This window comes from Odontesthes bonariensis, chromosome 1 (assembly GCF_027942865.1).
Source record: "Odontesthes bonariensis isolate fOdoBon6 chromosome 1, fOdoBon6.hap1, whole genome shotgun sequence".
Classification (NCBI taxonomy): Eukaryota; Metazoa; Chordata; class Actinopteri; order Atheriniformes; family Atherinopsidae; genus Odontesthes; species Odontesthes bonariensis.
In genome coordinates, this window is record NC_134506.1 from 37,447,378 (window position 1) to 37,473,712 (window position 26,335).

The 26,335-nt window shown below is 42.2% G+C and overlaps 2 protein-coding genes across 14 annotated transcripts in view; one reads left to right on the forward strand and one right to left on the reverse strand.

Annotated features, from left to right (window-relative positions):
* The window catches only part of madd (MAP-kinase activating death domain), a 49,049-nt gene extending 33,797 nt beyond the window's left edge, over positions 1-15,252 (forward strand). For 6 of the 12 annotated variants that reach the window (XM_075466406.1, XM_075466416.1, XM_075466433.1 and 3 more), the window contains 14 exons: positions 331-414; positions 1,069-1,227; positions 1,710-1,830; positions 2,629-2,691; positions 3,183-3,303; positions 4,134-4,239; positions 4,333-4,443; positions 4,523-4,630; positions 4,712-4,876; positions 4,962-5,034; positions 5,372-5,478; positions 8,771-8,840; positions 11,185-11,231; positions 12,676-15,252. In XM_075466406.1, coding sequence (XP_075322521.1) covers positions 331-414; positions 1,069-1,227; positions 1,710-1,830; positions 2,629-2,691; positions 3,183-3,303; positions 4,134-4,239; positions 4,333-4,443; positions 4,523-4,630; positions 4,712-4,876; positions 4,962-5,034; positions 5,372-5,478; positions 8,771-8,840; positions 11,185-11,231; positions 12,676-12,789 — 1,449 coding nt within the window. In that variant the 3' untranslated portion in view covers positions 12,790-15,252. The remainder of the gene's footprint in view (positions 1-330; positions 415-1,068; positions 1,228-1,709; positions 1,831-2,628; positions 2,692-3,182; positions 3,304-4,133; positions 4,240-4,332; positions 4,444-4,522; positions 4,631-4,711; positions 4,877-4,961; positions 5,035-5,371; positions 5,479-8,770; positions 8,841-11,184; positions 11,232-12,675) is intronic. The other 6 variants (XM_075466469.1, XM_075466463.1, XM_075466452.1 and 3 more) reach the window with 6 other exon arrangements.
* A 49-nt stretch (positions 15,253-15,301) lies between these two features.
* The window catches only part of bbox1 (butyrobetaine (gamma), 2-oxoglutarate dioxygenase (gamma-butyrobetaine hydroxylase) 1), a 34,269-nt gene continuing 23,235 nt past the window's right edge, over positions 15,302-26,335 (reverse strand). For both annotated transcript variants that reach the window (XM_075466482.1, XM_075466487.1), the window contains exons 4-8: positions 20,215-20,413; positions 19,284-19,389; positions 18,923-19,119; positions 18,086-18,252; positions 15,302-16,872 (exon numbers count right to left, since the gene is read on the reverse strand). In XM_075466482.1, coding sequence (XP_075322597.1) covers positions 16,712-16,872; positions 18,086-18,252; positions 18,923-19,119; positions 19,284-19,389; positions 20,215-20,413 — 830 coding nt within the window. In that variant the 3' untranslated portion in view covers positions 15,302-16,711. The remainder of the gene's footprint in view (positions 16,873-18,085; positions 18,253-18,922; positions 19,120-19,283; positions 19,390-20,214; positions 20,414-26,335) is intronic.

Genomic DNA, 26,335 nt, shown 5'->3' on the forward strand with positions numbered 1-26,335 from the left:
TGACCTAAAGTTCTTTTGCCTACCGATGTGGAACACACTTATTGTAAGTCGCTTTGGATAAAAGCGTCTGCAAAATGACCGTAATGTAATGTAAAATCCCAGTTTTAAACCCCTGAGGATGCAGGATGCACATGGTAGCTGGGCCTGAGACTCACCTTTTAGTACCTGTGTTCAGTTTGTATGGCTTCATTTTTATCATGATGATATTCTGGCTTCACCAGTCTGTGATGTTGGTCTTAAAAACTGTAAATGAAGTGCAGCTCATTTTGTGTCCACCACTGAAATGTCCCACTGTTTTCTGTCCTGTTTTTTCCCCTTTTGGATTTACAGAAGAGTGACACAGAGTCTGTAACCAGCTCAGGGCCACCGATCCTGACAAGAAGCACCAGCCAAGACTCCGAGGCCAGCACAGTGGTAGGGCACGGCCAACTCGGATATCGTGCACTTTATATATTTCTTTTTGTCTTTTTAATGCGACACTTGTCTTTTTAAAACAATCAACTTTGAAAAAAAAAATGGTGGCGTTGTTGGTGCACTGAAATGGAATTTTCTTTAAAGCCATGGTTGCTATTTTTTAGGTTATTTATTGGAGCTCTTAATCTTAACTGGCTGACACTTTCAAGTTATTATAAACTGATAATATGCAGAAAAACCCAATCTGCTTTAATGTAATTTTACATCTAAGCACTGACTCTAATTTAGGTTTGTTTGTTTTTACCTTGATACAATAAATGTGACGTAATGTAGGCTGGTCTAAATTTTATGGAAGGGCTTAAGGAAAAGAAGCACATGCTTTCTATCAGTTTTATTCAGTTTATTGATATTTCAACCCTCCTAAATACGAAATGAACCATGTTTTTAATACTGACATAACCAGTAAAGAGCTGGATTAAGCTGATAGAAATGATACTTCACAGTATCTGTGATGTTGTTCTACTTACTGAAATCATTTTGCATGATGGCACATCTTTAAATTGCTGATAAGCCATGTGTATGAAAGCTACATTTTCTGAATGTGAAACCTTTTTGTGTGTTGTTCTTACATCATTTTTTTATTTTATATTGTAGATAAGCAATAGCTCTGGAGAGACTCTTGGAGCCGACAGCGATCTGAGCAGCACAGCAGGAGACGGACTCGGAGGGAGAACTGCCGCTCATTTAAATCAGTCCAGAGGGACTCTGTCTGACAGCGAGATAGAAACCAATCCAGCCACAAGCTCAGTGTTTGTAAGTAAGTCTTGCTTATGTAGACTATATAGTTCTGTTTCGAGATAAAAACTCGATTTGATAAAGCTGATAATACAGTTAAATGTGAAACCACTTAATTTGATCTTTGAACTTTGTTCTAAAAACATCTGTTAAAAGTCCCTGGAGCTGTTTCCCATGCATCCTAGACCAACCAGGAACTGCACTCCAGTTTTCCAGTCGCTAGAAGTTGTTAACAAGTGAAAGTGAGAAAGTTCAATGTGCTGGAAAATTGTTTCTGCTTTTATTTGGCCAAAAATAAACGCTGTGAGCAATCCTGCAGCTGCCGTAATTCAGAGGTTGTGGTTGTTGGAGCTCGAATCGTGTGTTTGAATGAGCATTTTCTTACATTTTACAACCTTGTGACTTGAAAACTATTGTTGTTGGGATCAAAATGGGGACATAAACGGGTGCAAAAACGCACTTTATCAAACTGAACTTCAGCTTTTTTCCTGACTCCACAGGGAAAGACCCACACACTGAAGCCAGGTACTAAAGATCACGCACCTGCTAGTGTGAAGGGTCCTCCTGCACAACCCATGGAGGACATCAGTATGAGGATCTACCTTTGTGAAGGCCTGCTTGGTAGGCGCTTATCTCCATTTTTACAGCTGACATGTATGCTGACGCTTAAAGGCTGCTCTGAAAACACTTCCTTTTTCTGTGACTGCACATTGTTCTGCTTTACTAACAGCGACTCTGTTCTTTTCATCCAGTCTTGTATAGGAAAAGCGTTCTTCTAAAATCTCATGATTTTAACGTGACCTTTACTGTTGTTTAAACTTGCGCAGTCTCCCTTTATTTGCCTGTAAATGAAACCATTGCCAACTTTGAAACCGTGCAAAGAGTTACATTTTTAGAGAAAAATTTGAAGTCAGACATGTGATGACCTGGAAGTGATGTAATGCTACTTTTGAACCAGTGAACTGCACATCTGTTCAGAGGTGAAGGGTTAGTCTTTGTCTGATTCTCCTTCTGGTGTAAGACCAGTTTTACTCAGAGATGAATAAAAGCTGTGAAGTTGGCAGTTATATTCCCTGTTGTCTGAGAATAGTTATGGTGGAGTTTAAAATGTCATTTAAGTGAATGCAAGTGAAAAGAGGACTAACAGGAAAATGAGAAAATGATCTGTATACATTAAATCATAACTAAACCTGTTGGAACATACATTGCTATAAAAAGATGATTGGCATATTTGAACATGTTGAGAAAGGCCAATGGGCGTGCTGTCTTTGTTTTGCCCGTGTTTTGTTCCTGTGGTGTGCGTCTCAGCTGGCTCTGCTCTTGTTGTTGCCGTCAAACCCACTCACCTCCTGGCCTAACCCTCTCTTGCTCTTGCTGCTTATCTTCTCTCCTGCTGCTCCTCATGGGGAATTCTTCCAGGGCGGGATAAGAGCTCCGTTTGGGATCAACTAGAGGATGCTGCCATGGAAACATTTTCTCTAAGTAGGGCTGACTTCTCGCCTTTGCCCCTTTTTTTTTTTTTTTTTTTTTTTAAACCTGTGTGTGCGTCTGTGGAGTGTATCCAGCATCCACCTCAGTCTGTGTTCAATCATAAATGTGATGTAAACTATTTGTGTTCACGGTGAGGTGTCTGTGTTTAACATTCAAAGACCTTTAGTCGGTTACAACCACTTGAATATGGTGTGGGTGTAAAATCCTTTTTTTTTTCCACTTGAAAATTATTTATCCATGTCTTAATTGCATGATTTTAGTTGTTGGTTTTTGATCATCATACGGCTAATTGTACCTTAATTTTCTGAACTTGAAATTGAGAAGTTTGCCCCTTGGATTGAATTTTTGCATTTAAGTTGGATGACAGAATGGATGCTTGTGGCTGCATATGTTGTGGGCTGTGTGTTGTCAGATCAGCTGTGTAGCTGCTGAAGGAGCTTTACAGATTTTAGGAGCTCCGTGTTCTGTCTTCGTGTCTCCAGGTAAGGAGCGCTCCACTCTGTGGGACCAGGTGCAGTTCTGGGAGGACGCCTTCTTAGATGCTGTGATGTTGGAGCGTGAGGGCATGGGGATGGACCAGGGACCTCAGGAGATGATCGAAAGGTTCAGCCTGATCAGCGTCTTTATTTGAGATGTTGTTGTTTCTACTGCTTTTAAATATTTCTTTTGTTAACATACTTCCTGGCCAAAAAAAAAAGTCACAACCTGAATCAAAATAAATGGTCTGCATCAAACAAAGGAGATTGTTGAAAGTATTAAAAACATGGGTTGAGAACTCCCATGCATTTTTAAGGATGGAGGTGAAGAATCATCTTTGAGGATATTGTAAAAAAATACAGTATATAGTTGGAAGAAAATCTTGAAAGATGGTGATCGGAGATCAACATTTGTTGATATAAAATTGAAAAAAATCAACTGTAGAACTCCGGTTTACTCTGCTTTATAGTGGAATTGGGAGCATGTCCACATGCACAGTGCCAATAAAACTCAAGTTCATGTGACTAGACAGATTTGCAGCCTTTAGAGAGCCACTTATCAGTCAGGCTAATTAAGATAACATAGATCTGACTCTGGGGCAATGGGAAAAGGGTCATAATGTCTGAGTCCAGATTCATCCTGTTCCAGAGTGATGGGTGCATGAAGTGATGCTCCCATTGTGCCTGCCGCCTACTGTATAAACCTCTGGGGGGAGTATTTTGATCTGGGGCTGCCTCAGTTGGTCTGGTTTTGATTTAGCAACACTATGTGCCCAAAAGGTCCACTAACAGCTGGAATATCCTAGATGTGCAGGTTTTTCCATAAATGAACATGTATATTTCTCTTCACATAATTTATGATGACAATACCAGGGGTCATGGTCAGGTAATGCTTGGAGCAGAAGCTTCTTTAATAAAATCCACTGCAGATTAATACTTCTTGCTCTTTTTGTACAGATATTTTTCTCTTGGGGAGCATGACCGCAAGCGTCTGGAGGATGATGAAGACAGACTCTTGGCCACCCTGCTGCACAACATGATTGCTTACATGCTAATGTTGAAAGTATGCGAGCCTTTTTGTCAGTTCAATGCCAGACTTCTTTGCCTTTTTGTCACCTCCACTAATCGGTCTTTGGATGTTTTTGTTGATTTTTAGATGAACAAAAATGACATCAGGAAGAAAGTGAGGCGTTTGATGGGCAAGTCCCACATAGGCCTCACATACAGCCAAGAGGTCAACGAGGTCCTGGACAAACTGGCCAATATGGTGAATATTAGTCCTTTTTGTTATTCAGTTATGTCAGCTTCTGTCAGTTTCTTTGTAATGACGTGTGCCAAATGTGCAGAACGGCCGTGAGCTGTCCATCCGGCCCAGTGGAAGCCGTCACATCAAGAAGCAAACATTCGTTGTCCATGCCGGCACTGACACAACAGGAGACATCTTTTTCATGGAGGTATGGAAAATGTTCTCAGTTTGCATCTGGATGGAAAATTTCCTCAATGCATCATCATCCGTTTACCAACCACTGTCTCAGGTCTGTGATGACTGCATAGTGCTGCGCAGCAACATCGGTACCGTCTACGAGCGCTGGTGGTACGAGAAGCTCATAAACATGACTTACTGCCCCAAGACCAAAGTGCTGTGTCTGTGGAGACGCAACGGCCAAGAGACGCAGCTCAACAAGTTCTACACCAAAAAGGTCAGAAACTGAGCAGCTCGTGCTTCAGCTGACTTTAGGAGGACGTCTGTTATTGATTCAAATCATTTTCCTCGTTTTACTCCAGTGTCGCGAACTCTACTACTGCGTTAAAGACAGCATGGAAAGAGCTGCAGCAAGACAGCAAAGCATCAAACCAGGTGGAGACCTTCTCTTTCTTTGTCTTTCATTCATTGGCTTCAGGCCGTCCAACCTGCCCTAACACCATGTAGCCATGACTGAGTCTCATGAGACTTAGTTAAGTGTCACAGTGCACATAGCTTGGCAGTTTATTACAAAAAGCTGGTTAAAAAGCTGAAAATATTCAGCATCCACTTCAGCACCAGCTTCAGAGTATAAGTACCAGTTTGGTATTGCACTGTCCTTTTTGGGGAATTGAAGGTGCTTTTGACATTTGTTTGTTTTCAGTTTGTAAGATAAAAATATAAAATCGACAGCTCTGAACTGAAACGGCTCTGCTCTACGCTCCCTCCTCAGGTCCAGAGCTGGGCGGTGAGTTCCCCGTCCAGGACATGAAGACCGGAGAGGGCGGACTTCTTCAGGTCACACTGGAAGGAATCAACCTTAAATTCATGCACAGCCAGGTAAGAGACCAGAAGCACTTCAGATAAACTGCTTCTCATCTCACATAAGGGCATGAGAATATATAAAATCCTTCATTATGGTTCAGTCTTCATCCCGTCCTTCTGTCCACCTCTCTACTCGTCTCTCTACTCGTTTGCCTCTGTTTCATTTCTGTTCATCTTGTGAAGTCTTCCTCTATTGTCATTGAAGTTTAAATGGAAATGTGATAACTGATTCTAACACATTCAATTGGCATTTACTCACACCCAGTGTTGTCCCTTAGAGGAAGAATCCCAGTTTTTGCTTTTGGCTTTTTTGGATTTGCTTTCCTCGGTTTTACTTTGTGCTTTTGTTTGTGTGTTTTACGCATGCTATATCAACACTACCAACTATATTAACACATCCTGCCACACAAGTTTCCTTTGACATCTGTGGTGCTCAAACCTCATGTACATTTACTGTGTGGGAGGAAACAAGGTGTTAATCTGTGTGTGTGTGTGTGTGTTGTAAAACAGTGGTGAGACTGACGACCTTAAGCAAAGACTTTTCATTAATAATTGGCTATGTGATAGTAACTTTTGATTTAAGTTTGGACCCTTTAACATCGCCATGTGTTGTGTTTACGTCTGCACAGGCAGTGGTAGTCGGACTCATCAATTCTCAGGTTGATTAGAGTGCGAAACTGTGATCGAACAATGATTGAATAGTAACTGAAAGATTTGAAAGATCGAGGCCCGACTGCAGGTAACAAATATCTCTCAGCATAAAGAAAACAGTTAAACTAAAGAGTGGGGGCGCTTCTACAGTCACTTATTGCTATCATTTGTTTTCAGTCAGACCCATCAAGTCTGATTTTCTTGCTTTTTAATGCACCGTTTTCATTTGCTTTACTCAAATTTCCTTAATAGACGAATAACTCCTCAAAACTGCTACAAGTTGGAGAACAGATGGGTTTTGTTTACCATTGAAAGCCAATAAAAATAATTTTGACTTTCGCCAACTTTAGAGTTTTCTGCCCTCAAGTCAGGGGGAAAAAAACACTATCCCATTAATTCTGACAATGCAGAGGCCATTAATCAGACCCATTTTCTTCAAAGCGCACAGTTTACACAGGCACACAGTCCTTAAATGATTTACTACATCTACACCAGAAAGGGAGAAATATCTTTGGAGATGTTTGTGAAGGCGGCAACTACCGTGCATTCTCTCAGTTAATCTTTTGGTTCAATAAATGTTAATGCATCTAATACCCCCTTTTTGACGGAGGCGGTTCCAGTGTCTGATCTTAAACCAGTTTGTCACATTTCGACGGCTGATCCGAACAGACTGTTGGCCAGGAAAACTGGTTCCAGAGCAGCTCAAACTATTTGCTCTGGATTTCTGCCCAGATAGAACCACGGTGACCAGCCAGACCTTAAATAAGAAAAAGACAGAACCTGTGCACAATCTACTCTGCTTAATCCAGCTTTTAAAGATTGAGCTTTAATATAAGTGTAGAAGTCAAAGCAGCAGTGTGACGCCAGGACTTCGTGTCCCCATTGTTCCCGTCATTTAATGTTTTAATGTCAATTTTAAGTGTTGGAGAAAGCTGCCATATTCGTAGCGTTATAGTGAAACTATAGGTTCAACGTAAAATAAGGGACCAAACCAAGAACTTACAATTAGCAGAAGTTTATTGGCACACAATAAGAGGGTTTGGGTCCTATTCACTCCAACCCGGGCTGATGATATACTCCATTATCCCAGACGTGAGAACCTGAAAAACGACCAGAAGAGGCTAATCACTGTTCTCCAACTGTCGCCGTAACTGATGAATATTTTGGCTTTTATGGTTGAAAATGATGCAGATTTATGTACCATCGGTAAAGAAACAGATCGTTTACATTTATTTAGATCACATCTATTAATGCAGTCTTCATCATTCATCAAGGCAGGATTAAATCAGACTTTTAGATTTAAAAATCTGACGTATCGAACAGTTCTTTTCATAACCAGGGTGAACGAACCCTTTTACTGAGACACTGTTGGGCTCTTAGTCGCGCTTGATATTCTAAAAGGGTAGAAGCTTGACTGCTCGGAGGGGACATTTCCAGCTAAATTAACTCTTAGTAGGAAACTTTGCTGCAGGTGTTCCAGTAGATTGTATTTGGAGATCAGCTTATGAAACCTCACACAAGGTTTGTAGTCTGTTTTGGTTTGTCAGACATTCCAACTGACCTCGGTGGGGCCTTAACAAGCGCTAAATGGGACGAGACGCAGCATTAACGGGAGCGGGAGGTGGGCAGCTCTGCAGTAAGCTGCTTTTGGAGGCGATATTTTACACTGTGGTGGGATTTACTGCCCATCAGTGACCGCCCTCATTTATCTGTTCTGCTGTGTGAGCTATTTACGTTGGTGCCAGCCCTTGTTGCTGGAGGAGGAGGCATGGAGGGCTCTGGGGGACTGAGATGTGTAAAGTCCAGGAAAACAAAGGTGAATCCAGTTCTCAATACCCTACTCGAACCTCTAGCCCTCTCTTTTTTTTTTTTTTCCCTCTCTTATTTGCCAGTTTTTTGGGGCTGAGTCCTCTTGTGATGGGTTTTTTTCATTATTGGCTCTGTTAACCTCTCAATCTGTACGAGGCTCCTGTGCATAGCGCCCTCTGGGAGTGTCGTCGAGTGTTTGTGCTCTTCTGTCCGATAATAATCCAAACCATTTCTCTCCCATGCTCTCTCCCCCTGCAAGGAGCGGAAGGTACACAACCTCTGCTGTGTTTGCTTATTAGCAGTTACATCTTATTGGGTTCCTTTTGATTTCTCTATCTCTTTTTCTTTTTTCCTGTCGTAGCTGTATGGCAAGTCTAATTTTGTGTCTTTTGTCTTCATTTTGTATGGATCTTCCATGTATGCATCATATGGGCCATATTGCATCTCTGAGCATAAAAAAAATAAATGTTTTTTCTTTGAATCTATCTTTATGGTTCACAGTCAAATCTAAGCACAAACTGATACACCTCATTGATGAAACGAGTCCTTTTGAACTCGTGTTGAGCTTTGAGCAGACTAACTGCATTTCTCCTCACTGCCCATGTATGCGTTCGATCATGGAAACTTCTCACAGTGTGCTTTTCTTTTCTTTTGGTAGCTTTTAAGAGCTTGCATTCCATGTGTACTTGTTTTTATTTGTATTTTTGTTTTGTTTTTACCTTTTCATACTGAATAAAGAAACGTTTAACATGGCTAATTTTCAAATATGAAGTGTTTACTCTTCATCCGGTGTTGTTGAGTTAATAATGTTCTGTCCTGTTTTGTTTGTTTTTTTGTTTGTTTTTAGGTTTTCATAGAGCTGAGTCACATTAAAAAGTGCAATACAGTGAAGGGAGTCTTTGTCCTGGAGGAATTTGGTAATTACACCATCTATTGATTCTAGGCCTGTACTCGGCACGGCAGTAACTCAGCTTCACGGCAAAAGTATTGATGAGAGCTTATAAAGATTCACTAAATTGGATACTCATTCTGCTTGAGGAGCACCGAGACACTGATGTTTCCAGATGATTAAGAGACAGATGAATTCCTCACTGGATGGGGATTTTCAGTCACACGGTGGCGTTAGTTGGCGGGTAAAGGCTGTAACTCAGAGGCAACTGTCGGTTCCTGTCATCAGAGTAAAAGGCACATTTAAAACTATGATGAATCGTTGTTTTATTTGAGATGAAATTCGATCACATATACTGTTTTAAATTGAGGTTTCTAATTGCATAAAACTGAAGAACGATGTCCATTTAGACTGCTTAGAGTGACGGCCTCTATCAGGTTTTGGTGCATCCAGCAGCAAAAAGAAACCAGCCAAAAACACAGAATCCCATTTGTGTGAGTCAGACTCGAGCCACGTGTGTGGTTTGAAATGGGGTCTCTATTGGATTTCTTTAGATACGTCTCAGTGTGGGCGCTCTGGCTGCTCAGATCGGATTGCAACGGCACAACCTGCGCATTTAAAGAAGAAAAAAGAGCTTCTGAAGCCTCCTGATTTCATCTCTTTTCAATCAAGAGAAACCAATCTGATTTGCCTGCATCCTGAACAGAGGTGCGTTAAGTGATGGTCTCTGATATCATATTTATTTCTTAATCGATAAAGAATTACCTCGACACATCAGTGAGGCCGCAATGGTGTATATATTCTGCAGTTTTATTCAGCTCCGCACACACTGCGTTTTACTGCTCAAAATAACAATCAGAGCAGTAAATGTGTGTTAATCTGCTGCTCAAAATAAACCACAGTAATTGGAGCAAATGCTAAAAGAAATGGTTTTTTTTTTTTTTTAAAGACTGCGACATACAGAAGCCGCAGCACTGAAACAGGCTTATTATTGGCTCTGACTCCCACAATCTTTAAGCTTCAGCAGCATGAGAGAAGTCGTTTTTTTATGACACTTTTGCTTGAATTATAAAGGAACTATATGGAAAGAGATATTTGATTAGGTTGGAAACAGTAGGGAGTAGCTTTTACGACTTCTAAGAAATAGAAACAGCAGAAATGGACTATTTTGGATCTCCTCATTAAAATTGAAAAAAAAAAGAAACAAATTTAAAGACTAGGACCTGAAAGACTACGCAACCTTTTATCTGCTTTACATAGAACAGCTCATCTTGCAGCTCAGGCTGTGAGCTCTGTGCTTAGATTGTCGTGAGCAGCTGTAGGAATAGTCCGAGCGTGGTTTAGTGTCAAAATCGATGACTCACAGCATGACAGTGCAGCTCACAATCATCAGAGGGTTGAAGTTGAGCGCCTGGCTGGGTTACTGTCGTGCCTCTGTGCTGCTTTTGTAATGTTGCCCTCATCTTTGCCACTATGAAAACCTTCATTCTCCAGCAGGTAAAGTGTTGTCACCTTTCTTCTTCAAACTAACTCCGTGCAGATCGTTCATTCACTCCGTCGTTGCATTGATTTTTTTTATTTTTTATTTTTCCTTTCCTTTATCAATGAGCATTCCTCTGCTTCCTTCATCACTTACTTTTCGTTTTGGAGATCAATCCAGACTCCATCCCTCATGTGGTCATCATTCTCAGACCGCCTTTGTATCTCAGAAAGTGGAGATCTTAGGTGGTTTGTGGGGGTTAAGCGGATGGCGTAAACTTTCAGAATCCCCCTTCATCTGTCCAGATCTCAGCCTCTTCATCTCTGCTATGGGTTCACAGTTACTAATGAAAAGTCAGCCTGTCCTGTGGGCAGTGACGTGGTTCTGGGTCTAAGGATCGTAGCGGCTTCTCTGTCATGTCCACACTGTCCGTTCATTGAGGTGGAAGGGATCGGGGGAGGGGAGGTTGTCCTTTTTTTCCCTTGTACTTTGTTTTTCATTTGTCAGACCTTTCAACATTTACAGTCTTATATTAGACAAGACATTTGTGTTTTTATTTGTCCATTTTTGTGGGCCATGAACGTCTCACCAAGAGGCTTTTTGCAGATTAACACCCCCCCCAAAAAAAAAAATTTGTAAGTCAAGCTCTGATCAGTTTGATTGTCGCTAAATGAATATATTGAACCAGAACTGTAGTTGTTGCCCCTGTTTTTCTTCTCTTTGAAATGAACGGAATTCCTTCCTAACTGTCATGGTGAACTCCTCTCGGCCCACATCTCATTTAATTCCTTTTTGAAAGTGCAACCCTGTAACCCTCAAAGCTCTCAAACATGAACTCATCAAGGTTCCTGCTGCCTTTGAATTCTTTGTTTTGTCTCTTGCACCGGCATAGTTCCTGAAACTAAAGAAGTGGTGATCCACAAGTACAAGACCCCCATGGTGAGTCATCTCGTCTCGAGTCCTTTTTACCTGCTTTAGTCACCTTTCTTTGTGTAATTACCACAGCAAAGTCTCTGAGGTCCTGACTCAGATTCATAGACGCATTACTCAGGATAAGCAGAGTGATTTACAGCACGGCGAAGCCTTTAGGTAATGCCAGGGTAAGAAAAAATCTCTGTGCTCAGAGAAAAAAACCGATCTGTGCTCTTTGTATTTGCACGGCTCCTCTCCATTTGCAGTTGAAGGAAGTTTAAAACCAAATGGTTTGTAACAGTTCATGATGTCGTGCTTCTCAAGAACCCAGAAATATTATGCTGTGAGTGCAAACTGGTACAAATGACTAAAGCGGTTCCGGGAAGTTTGTGAACCATTTCAAGTTTTCTACATTTCTGATAGATGCACCAAAACATCGGATTTTTCACACTAAGAGAACTTAGTTAAACACATGAGACAAAGACTTTTCTTTCTTTAAAAAATAAGGAAAATTATCCAGCATCACATATTCAACAGTTACAGGAAACTAACTAATCATTTTGTACACGATTCACTTTCTATTTACACTCGGTTCACAGTCAGATGTCCGAACATTTTCCTTCAGAACTCGCTGCTATAAATCAGAGGTCATTGTTTAGTCAGTGTGGTGAATTCCTGGTCCAGATGTTCCAAAAAAAAAAAAAGTCCAACCATGATACTGCCAATTCTCTTATTTTCCAAATAGTTTCTTTATTTTAAACAGAAAGTATTTTTCCAAAGGACCTCTGGCTCATCCTCTGATCTCCAGCACACTGCAGCCTCTTTGCAGGCCCGCCATGCACAGCATTACCGCACATTGTTATCAGCTAACCTGGAATTTAGTTTGGCAACACAAGACATCACCCCATTCAGTGTGTTTGGCTGAATCCTGCCTGAAGAAACAGGCTTTTAGGTGGTTAGAGGTTCCCCAGAGATCCTTTGTGACCTCACTGACTGATCGCTGCCTTAGGGATCTTAGCTTGAGGTCAGACAACAGGATGTTTAAGACCAGTAGTTTTAAAACACATTCCTGCCTGATGAACTTCAGAAAAAGGATTCAGACTTTAAGAATGTGTCACAAACCAAAAGATGTACAAGTTAAAGGTGACCTGTGGAGTACCCACTGTTACTTAAAGCATTTAATTCAAGTAACAAAAAATAATCAGGAATGTATTTGACATTATTTACTCTGTGGTTTTAATTGGATTTATTCACTCCTCAGCATCCATCTTCTAAACACGGTGGCTCATTTATTTTCTAAAGTCATTAAAAACTCCTCGGGGTACCTTTTTAAATACTGAAGCAGGCAGCTCCCTGTGTTTAGACTGAAGGAAGCACCTTGTGTGGCTTTGTTCCTCATATAATTTGTAACTAACTCCAAGTGTCGGCTCATACTTCTGCCATCATCTTGCTCATGTTTTTCCCTCTGCAGGCACATCAGATCTGTTACTCTGTCCTCTGTCTTTTCTCGTACGTGGCGGCCGTGAAGGGGAAGGAGGCGGAAGGAAAACCCAAGATGCTGTCACCGAGACCCCTTCCTAGCTAGTTTACACCCTGTGCTTTCTCTCCCCCCTCCCTCCCCCCATCCTCAGCGTGCCTCCACTTGAAATGGCATCTCAGCTCTTAAACCAGACTTTTGACAATCCCCAACTTAAATCTAAGCACACGATTCCTGCTCCCCTGTATATATAAGCCTAAGACCCTTTTTAGATCCAATTGTGTTGACATGTTTGGTCTGTGATGTCGTGTAAATACTTCCAACCCGTCACTGCTGTTGTCCTGATGTTCTCACCCAGCTAGCTAAACATTTGCCTGCTCCTTAACTTGGGAGAAGTGAAAAAGTCTCTTTGTGTTCCTGCTGCCAAGACCCAACTGTTTTTACCGACGCGAGGGGGTTGCCCCGAGGCACACAGTGCATGCAGGTCCCGTGCACAGCCTTGGCATTCACTGCAGTGAAGCTTCCCCCCTCCTACCTGTCTCCATCCGACCGTGTGTTATTCTGTGCCGCGTGGTTACTGTAAAGTTCCAGTCTGTCCAAGTTTAAACTGGGGGAACATCCAGAGGGCCCTCTTGTAGTGCAGGATGTTCCGCGCTGAACAAGCTACTGTATACTGCACCAGAGCACCGCATGCAAACGCTTCTTAATGGTGAACCCTAAAATACTGTGAGTGTTTTCAGATGTGTTCTCTTGCCCTAGATTGGCCCATCAGGCTCAATTACTGTTCTAGTTCTACTGTAAAGTTTCTCGTCTGTGGTCTGCTGTTATTAACTGCATGTTACTATGAAGACTAAAAATAAATATTATATATATTTCTATATATAGTATTTATTTAATATATATATATATATATATATATATATGACTGTACATTTCTCTGAAAAAAAGGTTACAGTATGTTGATTTGCTAGATGTGCAATACTCCAGAAGTAGTTCGCCATTGCCAGGTTTTCTCGAGTTAACTGGCTTTCAGAGTGAAGAATGTAAGATTTCTTTTTTCTATAGTGCGTATTGATCATGTCACACTGAAGTCAGAATATTCAAAGTGTCTTTTAATCGGTTATCATCGGTGAATCACATGAGGCAGAAAACGAGTTTGCATTTAGCTCACTTTTGTCAAAGCAGGTGTTTTTAAGCAGCAGTCGGCGACTTGTTGCTGCTCGTCGGCAGAGGTTTTCCATCCGTAAGCGACCGCTGCGTCCTTATCGTCCCCGTTTGTGTCGTTTCTCTGCAGACTTTGGAAGAAGCTCAGACGAAGCGCTCCCATCGGCTGTACATTTATGTTGCTGCACCTGGAAATTACTTTAATTTAAGAAAAAGAGAGTGCATCTAAATGTTGTCGGCTGCATTCATTTTGGCCATGTTCACACCGTAGCTTTTCAGAGTTATGAGATCATTCTAAGTCTTGGAATTAAAAAAAAAAAAAAACATGTCTGAGCTTTTCCTCTTCTTCCTGCTATATTTGCAGCAACATCTGTTAGCAACGTTTTTCATTTTCCAGGTACAGATATTGTCCGATGACTCTGGTGTTGACAGGACCTTAAAGTTTCCAGTTACACATCATCTACTTGGCTGCCCCCCCCCACACCCAGTGATTTAAAAACTGAGTGATGTGAGGGGGAAAAATTGTGAAGAGGAGCAGACAAATTCAAAGTTACAGCTGCTGACAGAGAAAATACAACCTTCCTGTGCCTGGAAATTAGTAAAGGGGAAATGCAGCATCCAAATATTTCCATCCACTTGTCTTTTCCGTAAATCATTTCAAAGACGTGACACCATGAGCTCCAAGCAAGCATCAGTCTGAGAATGGTGTGAGAGTCACTTTTGGCCTCCATTTTTTACAGTAGATGGAATATCTCTGGCACTTCCTGCGCTGAAAAACGCCTGCTTCATACAACCGATTACACTGTTTGACAAAAGTCGAGACGAATTCAAGCCGTAGAAGCCGATTTCTGTCCCGTGATTGACCCTTCAGACGTGTTGAAGCCAACAGGTGTAGTCGTCCGCTCCGTGAGGCGCTCGTCCAGTCTTAACATTGTGTGTGCTCCATGATAGTTGAATCCAGTCCCGTCGTTGGCCCGTTAACTTCCACAGTGAGAGTGAGTGTGTGTGCAAGTGTGGTCATGTGGTGAACAGTTTCTCCAGATCAGCAATATATTGGTAGAGTTATATCACTGGAAGAGGCTTTATTTTGGTCCTGACATTCTTGTATTTTTAGTCATTTAACTGTGAAAAGGAGAATTTTTGGAAGATGCAGAGCAGACGTTTCATTAACTCCATCAGAAGCTTCTCCCTCACTGATCTGGGAATTTCCTGCTCAAGCTAAAGAGGACTTTTTTCCTTTTCTTTTCTTTGAAACTGGAATATTACAGCTCATCTGTCATTGTACTCGATGGCTGCTGTTAGGAGAAAGAAAATAAAAGTAATGAGATGTGAGTATTCCAGTATTTGAAAAAGGTATTTATAGAATATGTACAGCTTTGGCAATATAATAAAGTTGTCCCAAATGAAGCTCGGGATAGTTTTCGTTCTTCTGCGAGAGAAAAGATGAAGACTGATGTGGAGCTTTAAAGATTTATTTCACAATGCTTGTTTTACAAGATACAAGGTGGCTTTATGGTTTGAATCCATGTTGAACTCTACCATAAATAATCATTTAAAGCGTGCAAAGGTTGCACCTGAGCTGCTGGAAGATGATCCGTCTCCTGTTAACTCTCACTTAAACTTTACTGGTTTTCTTTCTAAGGGAAGTTGAGCCATGTTATCTATAAGACTATTTAAAATAAAAGAAAATGTCTCATGTCGGGTGTCAAATTGTTTGTGTCATCAGCGAGCTCAAACTTCAGATTGTAGTTCAAATACAGCAGGACTCATCGGTGTCGGATCTTCCACTGCTGAAGGTCTACAGCACCTACAACGTAACGTCACCATGGTAACGGTACGGATTTTTCTGAAAACACCTTTTCCTGGGTAGCAGAGGGTTTTTAAATAAAACATTTCTTTGGTTTAAGTTCCACAGTGAGGTCGGAACTGATAACGGGTCGTTGCTCTCTGAAATCAGGATACTGTCCATTTGTGCACAACAAATGAAAATATCCCATCTTCATTGGGTGTTTGCAGGAACGTTCGAGGAGATTGTTTGGAAATAACATTTTCCATGATAGCAGAGTAGTTACAGGAAACGGGAATATAAAATATGTTTAATAATCCATCTGTTTAGACCGATGGCAGCCATTTTAAGCAGAGCTCTGTAATTTGTATTTCACACTTGTGCAGCGACTGTTCTGTCGCTTCAGACCGTTTTGAGTTCCGACTGTAACTCTGCAGAATGAAGGGAAAGTCACGTCGTTACCGGAGGATCAGACGGAGGCTGTGGCAACAACTTTACAGTGGGGATGAGCCTCCCTATGACTATTCCATATGCTCAGCCCTAAATTTAAAAATCATTAAAGTGAGTTTTGGAACAGTTTTGAACACAAACTAATCAGCCAACAAGATGATGAGCAGAAACTAGATTTCTGATTCTGTAAACGGGAAATATTGAGCCAAATGTTTCTCCAGAGCAGAGGGAATGATAAACTATCATGAAAAACAGACACAATAAGGCTCTCCTTAGATAAAGTTTGGCTCATAATTGTGTTAAATCCAGTCCACAGTGAGCAGTGAACTGCTGTCACCTCATTGTTTGGATCCCCTATGGGGAGAACTGCCTCAGATTAAAAACCTCTCAGAGAGGAACCCAGGACAATGTACAAAATATCAGTAAAATGAAAGAAAAACACATTTTATCTTTGCATTGTTGCGTTGCACTTTGTGGCTTAAAAGCTACAGAGTAGGAGATTTTTCTCTAGTCAGTTTGTTTGCACTTGCCTCCTGCGTTTTAAGAGCAACTTGCAGCTTCAGCTTTACTTTAAGATTCTCTGCAAAGGCTGCAAGGCTTCCTCCTTAAATCCGCCCGCTGGCTTGCAGCTCACATGTCCCCGTGGACCGCTCTGCGGAGAATCCGGAGACGAGACATGACTTCGTCCCAGTCCAGGTAGGTGCCCTCCAGCTGCCGCAGCCTGTCCGGCCTGCTGACGTAGCTCCTCCTCCCATGCAGCAGACGCCAGTTGTCAAAAGTCACGATGTCACCTGAAAGTAAAACACGATGGAGATCTAATTCGGGGTATGTTTCGCTCATCTGAGGTAAAGTCATACAGGTCACATAGAGCTCAACATAAACTCGTTTAAAACAGTCAAAAATCATAAATAGGTTTTCTAGACCTATTTCAGGAAGATACTCTGGCGTCACTACTCTTTATGGGAAGTTATTCAGCTTAAGAAATCTCAAAGTTACTTCCTGGCTGAACAACAGGGACTCGCATGCAATAACACAGACGTTTTTCTGGATTGCTGTTGGAGAGCAGAACAGAGCAGCTCAGATTACAACACACTCGGGGGAGAGTGAATGCCTTCTCTGGTTGGAATATCATTACACAGCTACCGTTTGTCCCAACAAGGCACATTCAAAGCTGTGCTAAGGCTCATAATAAACACTGAGTTTGATTTTATGAAGACTTTGAGACAGTTTTTGTAACTTTTTCAAATCAAACTGCCCACCTCACGATGCATTTGTGCACGACAAAACTTAAATAAGTGTCAGTGGCTTATGTTCCAAGTTAAATCACCCGTTTCAAAATGGTTTTTAGCAGTTTCCAGAAGATTGTTTTAAAGTGATAATATTGCCAGACTAGTATTTAATATCAATGTAAGGTAGAATATACATGCAGGTAGAGGGTATAACATGGGAAACATGTCAGCAATCGTTCTTAAATCTCAGGTAACAACGACTGTTCAAATAAAAAAACCGAAGAAAGGACCCTCGAACAGTAGCACCCCATCCTGGGCCGACTCATGAGTAAGAAAGCTTTTCCATCTGAGCGTTGCCTTCTGGCACGGTTGGACGACACATACAGACAGGGGTCGTCAGCATGGAAACTTGTAATGATAACAATGAAACTATGATGAAAGCTGCAGACACCCTTAATGTCCCGAATCTCTCCTTTAACAGAACTTCTGCAGACTCTTTGCTGGGCAGAGATTATTTTGAGGGCTTTCACTAGACTTGGGTCACTGGATTTGGTCGGCAGTGACAGAGGTGACACTGACATATCCAAAGTCACGACAAACTTCACGATGACAAAGATATTGTGCACGACAGTAACAGTATTTATTCTCTTCTTGTCCCTTCGTATCTTTTTTTTTTTTAGATTTGATAAATCCCAATGTTGTGAAGAACGAACCTTCTCACACATCAGGCACCACATTACAAACACGGGTGGGGTTCTGAGAGGAGTGCACCGACCTGGCTCCATCACATAGGTGACCACGTTCTCTGGTCTGGTCATGATGTCCACGTAGGCCTTCAGTGCTCGGTAGAAGGGCTGCACCTGACGCAAGGGGAGGTCCAGCACCGAATCTCTGGTGGCGTTGTTGTAGTTTATCCTCACAACTCGGCCCTCAGAGTCAACGCTGGTCAGAAAGAAGACGAGTGGGCAAAGCTCAATGTCAGCCAACTATGAATCATGACTTAGAACCATTTTGATGAAGCAAACGGCCAAAATTTACAAGCAATCAATGAACTAATCCAGTAAAATCGGGATTTAGTGACCAGAATTCAGAAAATGATTCCAAAACTGGAGGTGATAACTTTCTGTGTCTTGTTTAATGAAGGCCAAAGCTTGGGTAAAATGAGAATGAAAGAAATGAAAGATTGCTTCTGCAATGTGATGATTAGCTGCTTCTTAGTAGCACGATTGAATGTACAAATGTATTCGGAGAAGGTTTTCTTATTCAAACACTCATTTATGGGACACATTTCATAGTGTTTGTTGGTTTCGTTTTTATCTTCATTTAAACAGCTTCTCTAGAGGAATTAGCATCATCCAACAAATGTGTGTCACTGCGCACTGAATATTATGTTGAATTTTCTCCACTTGATTCTTGGGCGTCAAAGCTGCCATAAAGACTCTGAGCAGCAGAGGGCAGTGTGTTCATTTCAAATAAAAAAAAAAACACAGACTCACGCTGATAATATCTTCCACTGTATGCGTATTGGGGTTTGATACGTTGTGAATCTTTGTGTTACAGACATAAAGGTGTGTGTGGGTTAACAATGACCCGACAGCCCGTCAGCACGTACTCGATGATGCGTTTCTTGGACTGCAGCATGAAGTCGCAGTAGTCCGTCCCGGTGTCAGTGAAGTCCACGCGCAGCGAGGTGAGTGTCCTGAAGGCTTCTGGGTCTTCTCTCTGCAGCTGCTCAGCCATGTGGAAGCCGTCCACCACCTCACTCTCCCCTCCTTTCACAGCCTGGTTGATGCAGTGCAGAAACTGCACCTACACCACCCCAACACACACACACACACACACACACATATGTCGCACAAATGCTCGTTTTACAACTCTGACGCCGTAAAAGCCAGACATGATTCATAAGTGATGCCATTTCTGTTTAGCGCAGTTTAATCTTCTAAACAGCGTGCAGGGAAGATTTGACTCACCCCAGGTGCAAAGTGCAATGCAGGGTAGTCTGTGTGCAAGCTGAGCTTTCCTGAAGTGTAGGCTACATTGTTGGCCATGGGTTTGTCCTGGACCTGCCATGTGTGCCTGCAGACATAGATAACATTCTTTAATAAACCCCACTTTAATTATTCAACTTTGGCTTTAGAAGATCAGCGACGACAATTAGGCTGTGAGGTGAAAAGGATGAGATGAGATGAACTTTGGAGGGATCCCTGAGGGGAAACTGGGCTGCTTCGCGGGAAAGCTCAGACTGTAGACTCTTAAGCAGATTCTTCATTGAGATGCAGCAGGAGTCGAGCACTAATGAGGTAAAGTTATCTCCCATGTTCTGTTTGCATGCCTCGTTTTGGATGAACCCCGAGTCATTAAACACTTTCTCTGATGGCAGTCCTTCAGTTTTAGTCTGCAGACTCTGTACTTCCTGCAGTATGAGCTCATCGCCTGGCAGTGGGAGAGCTTTATTCTCCAAACTTCTGTTCTGAATGAGTGCACCAGGTAATTCCTCTGGCCTAAAAACGCTGGAATGCTTTTAGGTTGTTTTTCCCCCGGTCTCTTTCCTCTATTAATCATCACAGCAATAAATCAAAGTGATGAGCTTGGGTGTAATAAACGGGCCAAGAAACACTCTGTGAGTTTCTCAAAGCGGCCAATATGAGGAGCTACAGATGAGTGACAAGGGGACATATTTGTCGAAACACCAGTGTTCCAATCCGAGCGCTTCTTTCAGTGAAACATCTGGCTACTTTTTAAGATTCCCAGGACTAAATAATGTTTTTTCTTTCTTTCATATAACACTAGCAGGATCTGCTCAGGATAAAATACGATCAGTGGAATATTCAACAGCTCAAAATTTAGTTGGAAATCAGATGTTAAGCAGTAGCACATCGGAGAAGCACCACCGAGTCTTACCCGTAAAACGTCAGCCTGAGATAGCCAATTCTCTCAGCGAGTCTGGCCACTTGGCCCTGCTCCGCAGGAGCCCCCTTCAGGTAGACGATGCCAACACGGCGCAGCGCCGAGAGCCAGGCGAGCGTGGCCTTATCGTCATGGAGCACTTCCTGGTAATCAGCTGTGGGAATGTGCAGTTTGGAGTCAAAATAATAACGCTCTGAAAGAAGACGCAGAAGACAGGAGAAAATCAAGCTTTTTATGGGCTGTGCTTTGTCCCGCTGCAGCGGTGTTAAACAAAGAAACAAATGCTGTACGTTGGTCTGATGTTGCATCCATCGTCTTCAGCTCCCTGTTGACTGGTACAAACATGTTAGCTTCTAGATGAGTGTGAAAACTATATGAAAACTTCTATTCCGCAGTCACCACATGCCAAAAAAAGTAGCTGACAGTTGTTTAACAGGCGTGAAAGACACTCAGAACTCATCCATGTAAGCTTTGTTGTCACGGAGAGATATTTGTGTTCAAATCAAAATCAAATCAAATTTATTTATATAGCACATTTCATGTACAAAACAATTCAAAGTGCTTTACATGAAATAAAAGCATTGCAGCAGGGAGTGGAAGAAGCATTAAAAATACGTAAAAGAATACAAAGAGAAACATATAAAATAATTTAAATAAATTTAGAAGCAAGCAACAGTCAAGATAAGTTAAAAGATACCGTGCAAAGAAATGTTTTTAACCTGGATTTAAAAATGTCTACAGCTGGTAAAATGGAACCCAACCAGCCAAATGAGCATCTCAACACATCTGAACCTTTATGATTTCTGTTTGATGTGGTGTGCTGCGGGTAAAAGATCAACAAGTGTCTCCAAACATTTGTTTCATTAAAAGGGAAACAATTACTCCAACCAGTCCATTACTGTGCCCCCTGCTTCCTGGAACCTGTTAAATTCATAAACTCTGCAGCTTTCCATGGTATGTGATAGTCTGCACGCTTGAAGATGAATGTTTAGCTTAGAACAATCCGCACGTCTCCATCAGACAGACAGAAGTGGAAAAAATCCTCCCCTTGCTCTCCACCCAGCTGGCTCCACTCCTTTTTCCATGCAGCCTCCCTCTCCAGTGACTTCCACAGAAACAGCTGCAAAGAACATTTGCGGGTGGAGGAGGGTTTAATGGAGAGGATTGTGTACCTGTCTGATTTTTATGGCCCCTCCTTGCGTCTCTTTTCAGTGTGCACCTACATAACTTTCTAAAAGGCTCCATCTGAAAAGGCTAGAAGCATAAAGCTCGGAGCTGATGGACACGAGATGAGCTTGTGAGCTCCACGTGTCATTTATCTACATCTAAGGCGCCTTAAAACACCAAAGAAAAGGGGATTGTTCACTGTGAGGATTTGGAATGCAACAAAAAAAAGACTTGAACTGCTGATATGGAAATTTAATGCTTAGATTTTAAAATGACAAAGGCACGAGGAGCACCCAGATGCTACTTTAGTCAGAGAAACAGTTCTCATCATGACTCGCAGACCTCCCTCCAGGCTGTTGTCACAAATGATCAGTTTCTAGCAGCACAATTCAAAGGGTCAAGAACCTGCTGCTTGTTAAAACTTGTCATGAGGGTGCAGAGAAACAAAGATGGAGCGTGAGAAGCTGGGGCAAAGGTCAAGCCTGAATGTTACAATTACTTCAGAAACTGGAGCTGGATGTCTTGTAAAGGCGCGGCGGAGTTTCAGCTCGTCAGCGGAGGGGGTCAAATTGTGACAAAGAGGCCACGGCTCTGATTGCAGCCTGCATGTACATCAGATTGCTGCAAATCAGCCGGAATCTCATTGTGAAAATGATCACGCTTGCCTCTATCTGGAGGGTTCACAGTGTTCCTGCTGGGCTAAAGAAAATATGTGAACTTTGCATGAATATCTTCCGTCTAATCAGTGCCCCCACATCAGCTTGTTTTACCGAGGAGGCTAATCGCACATCTTAGATGGGAAGGATTAGAAGAAAATTCTTCTACAGTGAGTCAGGAGCTTTTCAACTGAACTGCTGAAGACCCAAGTTTGTTCAAGTTTGAAACAGAGTCAAAAGACCACAAGTTGAAAAATACATCAATTCAGCATTATCCATACTGTAAGTACACTTAAGAGGCCTCTGTACAACTACTTTTATTGCCATTAAACGTAGATTAAAAGGGGGGGCGGAGGATTATGAGACCACTTCAGTTACTTAAGCTAGATTTATAGTTGACCCATTACTCACGGCGCGCATGGTGCGTGACGCTCGCGCCATGAAAAGGCGGCGCAGCGTGTTGTCGCGCACCAGTCGAAATTTGTAATTTGCCGCGCGCGAAGAACGACAAACCGGGTCGACCGATTCGAAAACAGGCTCACGGCGGACGGTTGCATCATGTAAAATACTTTGTGCAGTTATTTGTAAATAAATGGTGTCGTTAGGAATTTGCTGTCGTTTCATTCACTGGAAGCGGCTTTGAGTATTATGAAAAGCGCTATATAAAACCGATCTATTGTTATTATCATTATTGCATCCTGAAAGGCAACGATAATTACGATAGTGTGTCCATGGAAGCACACCATTTCATAACAAACAAAGAAAAGGTAACACAATACAATTAAAAGTCCAATAATAATATTCTAAGTACTATATCGGACTCTAATGGTGAGAACACACCTATTGAAATTTCAATTTCTGCAGGCTCATCAGCTATTATGCGAGTAATCTTTCTCTTTCGTCGCCGGCAAGGCTCAAAGCAGCATTTCATCTTCCAGATACTGCAGCAGTATCACTGATGACAGGGGAATTGTTTTCTTCTCCACTTAAAGAGTTAAATGCCTGTTTGAACTAAGGTCAAAGCTTTGACTGTTGCCATGGTAATCATCACCAATGAACGATTCAAATGCCTCTTTTTTTTTTTTTTAAATTAAAACAAAAATCTGGAGCAGCCCATGAAAATGTGAGGCAAGGCAAGGCTCTGGGACCTTTCTTCCCCTCCACATTCACATACGGACAGCCTGGGGCAGTGAAAGCCACAGCACAGAGCCCTCAGGGTAGAAAACAGAGCAGAAAACACTGATACGAGACATGACATCAAAGTCATAGATAGTATGAAAATAAGGAGCTGTGGGGGCTGTGTGAGGCAGTTTAAAGGAGAGCGCAAGAATAGGAGGACACTGGCGGCTTAAATAGTACGTACTGTATCAGCTGAGGCCTCATTCAAAGAGATTAGTTTCAAATTACAGTAATTAATATCAAAGAGTACGGCTGTGTTCTGGGACACCCTGTCCAAAAAAATATGGCACATTGTGCATGCATGGAAAGCCATGGCAGGAAGAGGAACAGCAAAGTACCCCAGAATGACCACCAGAGAACTTTCCACTGTATACACATGGAGAGCCAAAGGTAGAGAGAGGAAAAAGCAAGAGGAAAGAATGGCACCTCAGAGAAGTGGGACTCCACTCCCCAGAGATCTCTGTGGTGCTGCAGTGCTGTCAGTGTTTGGCAGAACCATGTCCTCATTCACAAACGCTGGCCTTGCAGTTGAGAAGGAAAATGGGCCGGCTGGTGCCAAACTGGACTCTGGGAGCCTCGAGCTGGGACCAAGGCTGAGTTTTTAGTGTTCTTGGCAGCTCTCCAGATGAGAGCGCCTGAGGATGAACTCTCTGCTCTCATCACAAACGGCTTTTTATGCTTCAGATTGCCGATGCTGTTAATTCATGATGGAGAGCCACTGATCCTAATCATGCATGGGGATTGACGTGGCTGTAAGTAACTGATTAGATGCCCTGCAACATGCTTGCAAACAGCGCATAAAGTTCAATTTACCAGCTCTCACTAAACTAAAAAACATCAACCATGTCTGGTGTCCCATCTGGTGCAACCTTCCCATATACATGAACAATCCTCATCAAAGCTATGAAGTGACCTTTTCATCTTAATGACATCTTTTAGCAGATGTAAACCGGATTTAATGATGACTGTGCACCAGAATCAGATTAACCAGCGGATGAACATCTCAGAATGTTGCACTCAGCAGAACATTGCTCTGTATCTGCTTATCTGTTAAATAAGTAACTCATTACTTACTCATTTGGCCGTGACACTGAAGTGAAAACATTACAACTTCTACACCTGGCATTAACACGTGTCCTGGTGGATAAGATTACAAGTGGGTAGTTCTCAGCAACATAATCTTGGACACATGTGGCCACATCCTTATAACAAAATGTGTCCTGGGTCACACTGATTGACCGCTTAACATTCCTCCACCCAACCAGCGGGGTTTCCATGAAGTCATTTTCTGGCTCTGCGAGTACATGGAAAAAGTCCAAACATATAAGATGTAACATTCACCAGTCACCAGCTGTGAGCACAGAGCCCAAGCCTCAGATTCATCCTGAGGGAAGTGACATCTGATTGCAAGCTGTCACTCTAGGTGCATGTGGAGATGCATTTTAACAGTCCAGGAGCTTCTGACACGACTTCACCTACTTCCAACGTGCATGAAGAGACAAAAAGTCTAAAGAGCTCTGAACTCCAGCCATACTTGTAGCACATATAGCAATTTCATCGTCTTAACCCCCGTGGTCTGGTTCATGGCCTCCGTCAGCGGCCCTGACGACGGTAACAAGCGTAGGACAGACGACATGGGTGTCTACAATCTCTGGATGACTGTTCTGAACCCCGGCATCCTCTCATGTAAGCTCCAGTGTTCTCCGGCAGGACACTCAGATCAAGCTGAGCCAAAAATATTTGTCTTCTAACAAATATTTTTCCGACGAGTATTCAAGCGTACGTGTTTCTCACAGTCGTGCTCTACTTAACACTCCAGGGTAATTCAGCACAATGGTTTGTTCTTTTCTCCCCTGGATCAACCTCACTCCTTACTGCACGGCTTCCAGCTGGGGCTAACAGACATATAATGTCACAATTAGCACGTGTGTGTGTGTTCTAAGTGTCTGTATGGAAGGAAAATCCACAGTGAGAGCATGAGACAGCCTTGGGTTTATGCTGTGTGCTCATTATGTGAAATCACTGTGGTTTTTACAGGAAGAACAGTGTCGGCATGTGCTTGAAGGGACACCTCTGACAGCTTGACAAGATAGTATATGTGCATAATGCCCTCCCCTGTTTCTCCCTCAGTTCTTATCTGCTCCAGTAGCTTTTCCAGATGAAGAAACCTGAAGTCGTGGCTCCTGTGGCTGTCAGGCAGCGCATGGCACTCCCCTCACTGTGCTCTGTTTAAGCTTGGAGGCCTGCGCCACTCTTCTCTGCAGCTGGGAGTCCTTCAAAGCTCTGCTTGAATCGCTGCAGTTATCCGGAGAGCTTTTGTTTTCACTTGGTTAAGTTTTATCTCAGAGCTCAGATCATCTCACTTCAATGGTCCGTCTGTTGAATGCTCAGAGAAAGGTTCATTACAACATGGGCATTAATACCCTCTTCAAAAAGAAAGGCTTTATAAATCAGATTCCGACTGCTGAGGAGATTTTAGTGAAATAAATTGGAACGTGGTGATATTTAAGCCACAAGTTGATATCTAGTGATGGACAGTGCTTACATAGTGATTATATATATATATATATATATATATATATATATATATATATATATATATATATAAAAAAAAAAGCATGTTGATAATACTATTCCTTAACTTTTTTCGGGGGGTATCATTAAAGCAATACAATGCAACTTCTCAAAAAGCCCATTATGGAGCTCCCCCTACAGGCTTGGAGGTAATGTACGGTTACACTGTCGTAAATACAACACCCTTTCGCTTTCACGTTTCACGTTTCACGTTTGTTGACGAACCGGCGAGGAGTCAGAAGGTGCAAGCTATGTCGACCTAGAAGGTAAGAGTAATCAAATGTACCTGGGAGCGTGAGAGGGGTCGATTTGTTTTTGCGGTAGGTGTGCCAGAAAGTAAAGTACTTCCGCTCAGCTCTCAGGCCGGTCAGCAAAGTTACATAGCGCAGTTATTCCAACTCAGACCCCCGAAGGGCATGGGAGACAGGCCAATCGTAATATTAAAACTCATTCTAGCCGCACAATTTTTTTCAAGCTGTTATTTTAAAGGTGATAGAGAAAGGTTGACTGGGGCATTAATCCTTGTTCTGTGATGTGAT